Raw genomic sequence first — 12261 nt, forward strand, 5'->3', positions numbered from 1 at the left:
AGAGGGAGGCGTTGTTGCCTATGACGCGTTGCCTTGGAGGGAGAGTGGGGGCGCAGCCGAGCAGGGAGAGGGAGGCACTGCCGCCGGCCCGCTACCCGTCGCCGAGAAGAGTGACTGGGAGCGGGAGAATCCGCCGCCTGCCGCCCGCCACCTGTATGTAAAACCGGAGGAAGCCATTATCCATTATCCTTCCACGAAGCCCCATGCCTCCGCCCCTCTGCCTAAGCAATATATACTTCTTTCATATTTTTATATATGACACCGTTGATTTTTAGAATCACATTTGACCATTCGTCTTATTCAAAATTTATATCCAAACATGCAAAATTATAATGCATAATTAAAGTTTCTATAATAATAAATCATATTATAAAAAAATAATTAATAATTATATATTTTTTTGAATAAGACGAATGATCAAACGTGATCTAAAAGTCAACAACGTCATATAAAAAAATATGAAGGGAGTTCTTGTCAACTACATATCATATAAGCAAGACTTTAATACATAGATTTATATATAGATGCTAATAGATTTAGATATATAGAAACCATATAATTAATCTATATGCAATCGTATTAAAAAAGTCTTATAACATAGATAGAGAAATACTAATCATCCATACACTTTCCATCTGGAATTCTGGATTCATACCCCAATCTTACTGGAGTAACATGCGTCGACGACCTCTCCTAAAGACACATGCAAAGTACAAACGAACGAAAACGTTTGAAAGGCCAAATAAAAAAAATAATAATATAGCACTCCTTCCGAACATCTTCTTCAGAGACCATTTGTCAACAGCTGGCGGCAGTGGTATTCTATTGCTCCAACTCCAACCCCCTCCTCTCCCCCGTCTTCCCGCTTCGATTCCAAGCTCCACCACGGCCTGCCTGCGTGCGGCGGTGTGGGCAGCCAGCGCTGGTGGCCGACCCCATAAATACCAGCGAGAGGAGGGTTGGTTGAGCCGTGAGGCACAGCCGCGCGGGCAGCCGGCCGATCAAGGGATAGCTAGCCGGCGTACGTATCTTGATTCTTGTGTACGTACGTACTGTGATTGAATCAAGGCATCAAGCTGCCAGCAATGGACGCGGGGAAGAGGAGGAAGGAGGAGGAGGAGGAGGAGGGGGGAGTGAAGAAGGACGACGGCGACGTCGGGAAGAAGGTGTCGTTCACGGGGCTGTTCCGGTACGCCGACGGCACGGACCTGCTGCTGATGGCCGTGGGCACGGTGGCGGCGCTGGCAAACGGCGTGTCGCAGCCGCTCATGACCGTCATCTTCGGCCAGGTCATCAACGCCTTCGGCGGCGCCACCGCCGACAACGTCCTCCACCCCGTCATCCAGGTGAGCCCTTGCCAGCAGCTAGTCAACTTCCGGCCGGGGCGCCCGGCGGCCTTGCTCGATGGATTGCTCGCTCGCGCCGTCGATCGTTTCCATGCCTCCATGACATTTTGCTCAACAAAAACGTACGCCGTGGATCACCGTGCGGCACGCCGGCGTGCTCGATCGAGCTCGGCAAATTCAATTCAATTCCGCTCCATTTTCAAGATGGGCGTTTGATCCTGAGAAAGCTCCGGTGAAATTTGTTGCTGCTGCTGTTTTGTGCCGGGAGAACGGCGTGCTTGACTTTTGGCGGTATTAATTAGCCCGTCGTTGATTTGCCTCTGGTTTTCTCTTGCTTCGTCTTCTCGCCTCGTTTCTTTTTTCCTTTGCTGCTTCTTCAGAAAGAAGAAAAAAAAGAAAGATGTAATTTTCGCTGGGAATCAATTCTTCCTACAAGTTGGGATAATTCGTGGACCTTCCAAACTTAATCGAACAGCCTCAGCTAAATATATTTGCACTTTATTTTCTGGGATATAGTACTGTTCTTATTCTCTCTCCTTTTTGAGATTTTCAAAAAAAATTGTTAAGAATAGTTTTTTTTTCAAAATTTGTTTATTTCTCCTAAATCATTCAGTGGAATTGTAGCTTGTTTACTTGTTAACCTGGGAGCTGGCTTTAACAGGCAGACTTTACGGTGTGCTAGCTTTCTGAAAGCTACGTTTCTTGTCATGCTTTTTTTTTATTTCGCACCATTCCTTTTTGTCTACGTTTAACTATTATTTTAAAAATTATATAATTAATAATGATTTTATTATAATCTGATTTATTACTAAAGAAACTTTAAGAGTGACTTATAGTTTTGCATATCTATATTAATTTAAAAGAAAGCAATGGCGGTGGCAATGAATCTGCTATCCCACCCCCTGTTTCTGTTTTTACCAACTACTCTACATCTTTTAGTGTTAAAAAAATAGTCTTTCTACATGTTATTAATATCTTATTTTATCTCTAGAATACAAATTTATCCCTCTTAAAAAATCTATGAAGCATTTGATGTATCATTGTAAAGCATGGGTATTTTGCTAGTTTGCATAAAATTTTTAAATAAGATAAACGGTCAAATATAAATCTAAAAATTAATTACATCAAATGAAAAATAGAGGGAGTAAATAGTGATAGATCAAGAAAGTAAATATGTTATACCAAATGATTGCGACTCTAAAATAAGGTAATTACAAGAGACAACAGAGTATCAATGGATAATGGCTGGAATCTTTTTCATATCAAGGGATCAGAGAGATCGACACGTTATAATTTTTTTAATCCTTGTTTGAACGAGCGTGGAGACGATCCACACTGTCAAATTTGTCAGTTTGCAGTTTCTTAATTACCGTCTGTTTGCCATCAGGGTGATTAATAATAAAATCAGATCAAATTGTAGCCAACTTCTTTTCCAATTAACTTAATTCAGCTTGAACTTAACTAGCACATTATGAATTCGTTGCCTTTACAATAACACATTATTGAAGGTAATGACGACATGAATGCACTTTTCACCCTGCTGTCATTTTCTTTCAATTTCTGTAGGCGGTTCTCAACTTTGTCTACCTGGGCATTGGAACAGCGGTTGCTTCTTTTCTTCGTAAGTATGAGTAGACCTTCCTGATCTCTTGCCTCTTGGTATGCATTTGCGCTTTGCACGCTGCACATGTGTCAACTGTTGCTGCTAGTTATGTATTATCATCAGCAAATTAGTCATGAGGCCATTAAGAAAACCTTGAGATATCATATGCTTAACAAACTGGCAACTTGGCTCGTTACTCCATATCAGCTTTTGCCCATACTGACGTTTCAAACCTGCACGCTGCCATCAATGCAGAGAGTCAAAGTTTGACTTTTGGTTTCAAATCAGCTTTTTTTTTTTGGTTTCAAAAAAAAAGTTTGACTTTTGGTTAATACAGTTTCAAAAAAAAATCTCTTATAAATGCTATCACAGTCCACGAAAGTTCTCTTCTACAATTTTTTAAGAGTGTTTGTAGAATGCTATTGTTAAAGGAATTCGTGGTATCAGATATAGGAGAAACATAACCACATGCTCTTTTACTTTTCCATTAGAAAGTGGTAAATGAATAAGCATATGTCAAACTGTAAATTAAACAAGCACTACTTTTGTTTCAGAAAACTACTATAACTGATAGTAGAAAGACAGAAACAGAATCCCAAGTGTTCAAGGCATATGGTGCTCACATCACTGTAAATAACCAGTGCCATTTCGTTCTCTGCAGAGGTGGCGTGCTGGACAATGACTGGAGAACGGCAGGCGACACGCATTCGATCTCTATACCTCAAATCGGTACTGAAACAGGACATAGCGTTCTTCGATGTGGAAATGACGACTGGACAGATAGTTTCAAGAATGTCCGGTGACACCGTGCTAGTTCAGGATGCTATTGGTGAGAAGGTAATCTGCTTCTCCCAAGTTCAATAGAACATGCAGTATATAACTTCATCTAAAGAACAATAGCACAAACTGGCATACAGCATAAATAATCTCTGCTGTAATGAAATGCTGCAGGTTGGCAAGTTTCTACAACTTGTGGCTACCTTCGTTGGTGGCTTCGTTGTAGCATTTGTGAAAGGTTGGCTTCTATCCCTTGTAATGTTGGCATGCATCCCTCCTGTTGTCGTTGCTGGTGGAGCTGTATCTAAGATGCTAGCAAAAATCTCTAGCAAGGGGCAAGCATCTTATAGCGATGCAGCAAATGTTGTTGAACAGACACTCGGAGCCATAAAAACTGTAAGTTCATTTGTTAGAATAATTTCACTCCCTGCCTCCAATCCTCCATCTGAAATGGCATGAACTCATTAGTTTACTGTGGTTCCACTCTGAAAACAGGTTGTTTCCTTCAACGGTGAAAAGCAGGCCATTGCGTCGTACAATAAACTCATAAACAAAGCTTACAAGGCAGCTGTTGAGGAAGGGCTTACGAATGGTTTTGGAATGGGCTCTGTTTTCTTCATATTTTTCTCTAGCTATGGTTTAGCTATATGGTATGGTGGCAAGTTGGTAATTAGCAAAGGATACTCAGGAGGAGACATCATTAATATCTTGTTTGCTGTCATGACTGGGGCAATGTGAGTTCTTCTCAATTTATTATACCAAGATAGAACATACAGCTGCAGTAATGATGCTTTATTTTTAACGAATGAAGGTAAAAGTTTCCATTTCCTTGTGGCAGGTCCTTAGGGAACGCAACCCCATGTATGGCAGCCTTCGCAGAAGGACAATCTGCAGCTTATAGACTGTTCAAAACAATCAAGAGAAAACCACATATTGATCCTGACGATATAACTGGGAAACAGTTGGAGGACATCAGGGGGGATGTGGAATTGAAGGACGTGTACTTCAGCTACCCAGCGAGGCCTGAGCAACTGATATTTGATGGATTTTCATTGCATGTTTCTAGTGGCACTACAATGGCCATAGTTGGGGAGAGTGGAAGTGGAAAATCCACTGTGATTAGTCTTGTAGAGAGGTTCTATGATCCACAGGCTGGAGAGGTTTTGATTGATGGGATTAATATCAAGAGTTTGAGGCTTAGTTGGATAAGAGGAAAGATTGGCCTTGTCAGCCAAGAACCATTGCTTTTTATGACCTCCATTAAAGATAATATAACATATGGCAAAGAGGATGCAACAATTGAAGAGATTAGGAGAGCAGCTGAGCTTGCTAATGCAGCAAATTTTATTGATAAGTTACCTGATGTATGTGATAACTCCAATAAATTAACTTTTGTGTGTGTGTGTGTGTGTGTGAGTCCAAGTTTTTCTTCTTTTTTTTTTATCAGAGCTGGGTCTAATGGTTTCTCTTAATCTCATACCAGGGCTATGATACAATGGTTGGCCAACGTGGTGCACAGCTCTCAGGGGGACAAAAGCAAAGAATTGCTATTGCTAGAGCAATACTTAAAGACCCAAAAATCCTTCTGTTAGATGAGGCTACTAGCGCATTGGATGTGGAATCAGAGAGGATAGTTCAAGAGGCACTGAACAGGATCATGGTGGACAGAACCACACTTGTGGTTGCTCATCGCTTGACCACAGTGAGGAATGCTGATTGTATATCAGTTGTCCAACAAGGAAAGATAGTTGAACAAGGTTAGGATCCCCTTCCCATTGTTCATTTTGTATTCATCTTATTTTAACTGTAGCGATCAATTTCTTACAAGAATGTTTTCATAGGTCCCCATGATGAATTGGTGATGAACACCGATGGTGCTTATTCGCAACTTATTCGGCTACAAGAAAACCGTGAAGAAGAAGAGCAGAAATTGGACCGACATGTATCTGATTCAAGGTCTAAAAGTAGAAGCTTGTCATTGAAGCGATCGATTAGCAGGGATTCTGCAGGGAATAGTAGCAGGCACTCTCTAGCCCTTCCCTTTGGCCTTCCTGGCTCAGTTGAACTGCTTGAAGGCAATGATTCGAATGTTGGGGAACAGACAGAGCATGGTGGTGATGGTGAGGTCCAAAAGAAATCTCCAGTTGGACGGCTAGCTGGTCTAAACAAGCCAGAGGTACCGATTCTTCTGTTAGCATCACTGGCTGCAGCAGTTCATGGAGTGCTTTTCCCAATGTTTGGAGTAATGATTTCCAATGCCATCAAAACTTTCTTTGAGCCAGCGGACAAACTAAAAAAGGATTCTAGCTTTTGGGGTTTGATGTGTGTTGTCCTGGGTATCCTGTCGATAATATCAATACCAGTGGAGTACTTTATGTTTGGAATAGCTGGAGGTAAACTTGTCGAGCGTGTCCGTGCCTTGTCTTTCCAGAGTATTATTCACCAAGAAGTTGCTTGGTTTGATGATCCTAAAAATTCCAGGTTGGTTGCCCTTTCTTTATTGGTTTTTTTGGTTGCTCCTAAAGATCAAGGAATTTTACATGGTGTACTGATGGTGAAATTTCATCCTACAGTGGAGCGCTTGGTGCAAGATTATCAGTTGATGCTTTGAATGTCCGACGTTTAGTTGGAGACAACCTCGCATTGGCAGTCCAGGTCGTCTCAACACTTATCACAGGAATTGTCATAGCACTGATAGCGGACTGGAAGCTCACTTTGATCATCCTTTGTGTGATTCCACTTGTGGGTCTCCAAGGTTATGCTCAAGTTAAGTTCTTGAAGGGGTTTAGTGAAGACGCCAAGGTAATTGATCAAAGGGTTGTTGCTCTTCTTGTGATAATGTTTTGCAGATAACTATTGAAACCAAATATTAATTAATTTACATTAAAGTTAAGACTATGGTCCTATTAAGTTCAGGATGTATGATTTCTGAATTTCATGAAGAATAATGAGAAACAATGTTCACTCCAGATATATTATTCACAATTGCATAATTTGTGACAATAAATCCCTGGTTTGCAGATGTTGTATGAAGATGCAAGTCAAGTGGCTACTGATGCAGTAAGCAGCATCAGGACTGTAGCTTCTTTTTGTTCTGAGAAAAGAGTGATGAGAATGTATGATAATAAATGTGAAGCTTCAAAGAATCAAGGGGTCAGAACAGGAATGGTTGGAGGCCTTGGTTTTGGTTTCTCATTCTTGATGTTGTACCTAACATACGGTCTCTGTTTCTATGTCGGAGCACAATTTGTACGCCACAATAAAACTACTTTCGGTGACGTTTTCAAGGTTAGTAAATGAAAAGTTAAAAATAGTAAACTTTTTACTCTTCAGAGTTTTCTTCTTCTTAAACTCTTCATCCCTCCATGATAATTAAACAAGAGATCTGCTTTTACGTGGTGATTTGACACAATTAGCCGTTGTTTGCAGGTTTTCTTTGCACTTGTGTTGGCAACTATTGGAATATCTCAAACAAGTGCAATGGCTTCTGATTCCACAAAGGCCAGGGATTCAGCTCTCTCAATATTTGCTTTGCTAGACCGGAAGTCACAAATTGACTCGAACAGTGATGAGGGTAGCACATTGAATGAGGTCAAGGGCAACATTGATTTCCGACATGTCAGCTTCAAGTACCCAACCCGCCCAGATGTTCAGATTTTCAGTGATTTTACCCTGCACATTCCCTCTGGCAAGGTTAGGCAACTTATATGCTTGCTGGCTTGTTGCATACTTGCGTAGTTATATATTCTGCGTTAACTATCCAGAAACTTACTATATGGATTTATGCAGACCGTTGCACTTGTTGGAGAGAGTGGTAGTGGAAAGTCAACAGCCATTGCTTTGCTAGAGCGATTCTACAATCCTGAGTCAGGTACCATCTCATTGGATGGAGTAGACATCAAGACCTTAAAGGTCAATTGGTTGAGGGATCAGATGGGACTAGTAGGCCAAGAGCCTGTGCTCTTTAATGAAACAATCCGTGCCAACATATCCTACGGGAAGCATGGGGATGTCACTGAGGAGGAGCTCGTCAAAGCTGCAAAGGCATCCAATGCACATGAGTTCATATCAAGCCTTCCCCAAGGATATGACACCACCGTTGGGGAGAGGGGAGTGCAGCTATCTGGTGGCCAAAAGCAGCGGGTGGCTATTGCGAGGGCCATATTGAAAGATCCTAAGATACTGCTTCTGGATGAAGCAACAAGTGCCTTGGATGCCGAATCTGAGCGCATTGTGCAGGATGCCTTAGATAATGTGATGGTTGGCAGGACTACTGTTATTGTGGCGCACCGCCTCTCGACAATCAAAGGTGCTGATATTATTGCAGTTCTAAAGGATGGTGCAATAGCGGAGAAAGGAAGGCATGAGGCATTGATGAACATCAAAGATGGTGTCTATGCTTCACTTGTCGAACTCCGCTCGGGCTCATCATAATTCATAATGTCAAGTATAATGTTTTCTTTCACCCTCTCTAGGGATGTAACATATCTTCCTTGACCCTTTCTTTTACAATTGGGGTTCATTAGTTATTTGAATTTTAAAGTGGAATTTTGACAATATTTTTTTGTATCTATGTGGTGTTGGTTTATAAGGCAATGAGAAAGAAATCCTTGTTCTCCTCAATCAGCCAGGCTGCTATGTGACAAAAAACAATGTGCAGAACTGCACCTTTATACCTATATGGTTATTCCAAGATTACCAATTTACCATAGATATGTAGTAGTAAATTGTACAAATATAATGTTATATTAAACAATGCAAATGGTATAGCTACTATGTCACTATCCAGTTTCCACAAAACAAAAAACAAAAAAAAAGATACTACTCTATGTCATTATCGGGATCTTTTTTGTGGGGAAAGGAATTACTGAACCGGATGGAGAGAAGGCAAAGCATACCAGCGCGCTGAAGATGGTACTGGCTGGCGTCGGGGGGATCCAGCAGGCACGCACGCGCCTTGCTTCATGCGGCCAACCGGCAACCGCGCCGACCTCGCGCAGGCAGAGAGGAGATCCTGACGAAAGCCTGTGCGACAAGCCCAGCCACGACGCGACGCTCCAGGGTCCCTATGGCCGCCGCCACCGCCGCCCCACGGGCTCCGAGGAACGCCAGCCCCCGGCGGCGCCTAGCACCCGCATGCGAATTCGCAGGTGGCGGGTGGCGGGCGGCGGGTTGCCGTTGCCGCATCCTGAGCCGTCGTTAGGGGAAAACCGGAACGAGCGACGGCGAGGCTTGTGTGAGGCGACAGCGCACATCTGGGCCTGGCCTTTTCAACGCAATTTCGGTCCAGCACACACTGCAGCTCCCGCCTGAAGCCCTGTTCGACGTCCTCCTCCTCCCTCTCCTGCGGCTTGGCCCGCCATGAGTGTTCGGGTCGTAGAAGCCTCGGCCGGGCGGCAAGGCCCAATGGGAGACTAAGACTGACTAATCGGGAGAGATCAGTAGTGCCGTGGGGTGTGCTGACTGCTGAAACCAGGATGAGGCCGGCGTTGATGGACAAATGGCGCGGGAAAGGTTTTAGCAAAGGGCGTATGCACATCTTATGTTCGTATATCATATAAATATAAATAGTTATAAAAAAATATGAAAAAAATTGATAAGATAAATTAGTATGAGTTATATGACTCCATAAATATATAAGTTTAAATTCAACTTCTACAAGTTGTAGCAAAAGAAACAAACAAAACTAAAACTAAGTATACGCATATTCATTATTGTTTTTGTTATTTTTGCTATAACCTGTAGAAGTTAAATTTATACTTGCATGTTGGTGAAGTGATATAACTCGTATTAAACTATCTTATCAAAAATTTTCATATTTTTTATTACTATTTAAATCACATCCAAGTAACGGGTGTACATGTTTAAAAAACTACTTTCTAAATGGCGCGCGAGAGTTAATACTTCCTTTTATTGATTGTGGTCCAAAGAGCTCGCAAGACAGTCACGTAATAGTAGCTACCAGCACGCAATACACAGATTAAACTGAAATCACGCGATCTTGTCTTCTGATCTTTTTTTTAACCTCAAAAGCTATGAAGAGTTGAAGACGACTACTCAAGTCAAGCCAGAAGACCCAAGGTTGTCTCTGTGGTTTGGTGGCGTCATGCACGACCAAACCACAGAGCCCAACCTCGTCCAATCATTTCTCCCACGTCACCAGCGTCAGGCGCTAGCCGCTTCGCTCCACGACTCCAGCAGCCGCGCCAGCGCCGCCTCCGACTCGCCGCCGTCGCGCAGCGCCTCCTTCGCCCGCCGCGTGGCCGCCAGCGTCCGCTCCAGGAGCATCCTCCCGCCGTCAGACTCCATCAGCCACCTCACCTTCGCCGCCACCTCTTCCGCCCTCACGGCGCCCTCCCCGACGTCGTACCCTTCCACCGCCACGGCCAGCCGCATCTCCTCCTCCAGGAACACCCTGTTCATCCGCTGCTCCGCGTACAGCGGCCACGCCAGCATCGGCACGCCGGCCACGACCGACTCCAGCACGGAGTTCCACCCGCAGTGCGTCACGAAGCCGCCCACCGCCGCGTGCGCCAGCACGTCGCGCTGCGGCGCCCACGACTTGACGACGAGGCCCCTGCCCTCGGTCCGCTCCAGGAAGCCCTTGGGGAGGAGCGCCTCCAGATCGGGCTCCGGCGGCTTGTCGAACTTCTTCGCCGGGTCGTCGCTCGGCGGGCTCCGCACCACCCACAGGAACCGCTGCCCGCTCGCCTCCAGCCCCGCCGCCACCTCCTTGATCTGCTCCGCGCTGAACCGGCCGATGCTGCCGAAGCAGAGGAACACCACGCTGCCGTTGGGCTGCGTGTCCAGCCACGCCAGGCACTCCTCGCCGCGGTTCTCGCCCACCTCCTCCGACTTTATCAGCGGCCCGATGCAGTAGACGGGCGGCGTCGGGACGCCGGGAAGCGTGCAGCTCCCCGCGGCCATGGCCTCGACGGCGCGCGGCTCGAGCGAGCGGAACGTGTTGATGAGGAAACCCTGGGTGCGGTAGAGGTCGGCCGCCGCTTTCATGAATTCCCCGTAGGCCGGGTCGTCACGGTCCATGAGTGGCAGGACGGAGTGCGTCGCCGGAAACGAGGGGATGCCGGGGACCCGCACGAGCTCTTCGCCCATCTCCCCGAAGCTCACCGTGGTCTGAGCGTGCAGGACCGGGAGGTACAAGAAGAAAGCGACGATCTCCGCGCCGGACGTGCAGAACATGAAGGCGGGGATACGAAGCTCGTCGGCGACGTCGAGGGCCGCGTTGCAGAAGAAGTCGATCACGAGCACGGCCGGGGAGGCGCCTGCGAGGAAGTCGCGGAGGCCGGGGTTCGAGAGGCGGGCGACCTCGAAGGTGAGCGTCTCATGGTGCATGGACGCCACGGGCGGCACCTCCACCTTGGGCAGACGGTGGAACGCTATGGCCGGGTTGGCCGCGGAGACGCCGGCGAGGAAAGGCCCCGTCGCGCCGGTGTTGCCGTACGGCGGGTCGACGACGACGACGGTGACGGAGAGGCCGCGGGCGGCGAAGACCTTCCCGAGCTCGATCATCGAGACCAGGTGGCCCATGCCCGGCGACGGGTAGAGCACCACTGGCTTCCGAGCGCTCGTGATGGTCGCAGCGCCGTCCATCGCGAAGAGGAGCACGGGGATACGAGCAGGTGCGCGCGGTGGAGGTCGGGGCGGGGGCGACGGCGACGCCGAACGGAGCATGTAAATAGAGGCGCGGCGCACGATGAGAGGTTGCTGCGTCACTAGTCACCACCCGCTACCGCCTGCGAGTGGTGGTCCAGTCACTGAGTGACACCAGTTTGGCTGTACCTCCGCGATGAGACGAGACACAAGTCATAAAACGCCACGCCGGGATCCGTTAAGAATTTATGAACCAATCCACCCAAATGGAGATGGAGCCACATGGGGAATGCATTCTCTCCACCGTGGGCTCATCTGTTACTGCCTCACTGGGGTGGGCCTAGAGCAAATATAACAGTAGACTATAACTTTTATGTATAAAGGGGTGTGGAGGAGAAAATAAATAAAAAAGACGTAGAATTGACTCTCGTGTAAGAGTTAACTATACATATACTCTAATAAAAATACGTTAATTACGTGTGAGAGAGATATAAGATGAAAATTAAAACTAACCTTATAGGCAATCTATTATATATATTGGCTCTGATATGAGCTTATACCCATTAAATTGGTTTTGTTATTAAACTTTTTCTTACGGCTAATAGATCTGCACGGTATCCTGCTGGTCAGAAGTAGGGCAGGACGGTCTACTGGGTAAACACACATGTGCCCGCTAACCCGTATGAATGGTTCTACGTACCTAGAAAGTTTTATGTGTGTATTCTTTTATACTTGGTATTGGTGCATATAAGTATTGTCTTTACATATAGGAAGTTTATATATAGAAAAATGATATTACCTCTTTTTCATATAAGATTTTCTGACATTGCCTAGATTCATATATGTGGTAATAAATCTATACATGTATACAAAACATACATTGATATATTGATGAATCTAGACAAATCCAAATAATCTTATAAT

At 45.5% G+C, this 12261-nt stretch overlaps 2 protein-coding genes across 2 annotated transcripts; one reads left to right on the forward strand and one right to left on the reverse strand.

The window, feature by feature from the left end:
• Positions 1-1144: 1144 nt before the first annotated feature.
• Positions 1145-8343, forward strand: LOC102720647 (ABC transporter B family member 4-like). The gene is made up of 12 exons (XM_006644500.3): positions 1145-1346; positions 2913-2967; positions 3611-3786; positions 3901-4122; positions 4222-4460; positions 4565-5090; positions 5210-5483; positions 5568-6207; positions 6300-6528; positions 6748-7014; positions 7156-7419; positions 7516-8343. Exons 1-12 carry the CDS (start codon positions 1218-1220, stop codon positions 8158-8160), a joined length of 3666 nt encoding a protein of 1221 aa, XP_006644563.3. The 5' UTR covers positions 1145-1217; the 3' UTR covers positions 8161-8343.
• Positions 8344-9543: 1200 nt separating this feature from the next.
• Positions 9544-11511, reverse strand: LOC102720923 (UDP-glycosyltransferase 88B1-like). The gene has a single exon (XM_006644501.3). The coding sequence runs from the start codon at positions 11416-11418 to the stop codon at positions 9892-9894; it is 1527 nt and encodes a 508-aa protein (XP_006644564.2). The 5' UTR covers positions 11419-11511; the 3' UTR covers positions 9544-9891.
• Between the last annotated feature and the right edge of the window lie 750 nt (positions 11512-12261).

This window comes from Oryza brachyantha, chromosome 1 (genome assembly GCF_000231095.2).
Source record: "Oryza brachyantha chromosome 1, ObraRS2, whole genome shotgun sequence".
NCBI classification, from domain to species: Eukaryota; Viridiplantae; Streptophyta; class Magnoliopsida; order Poales; family Poaceae; genus Oryza; species Oryza brachyantha.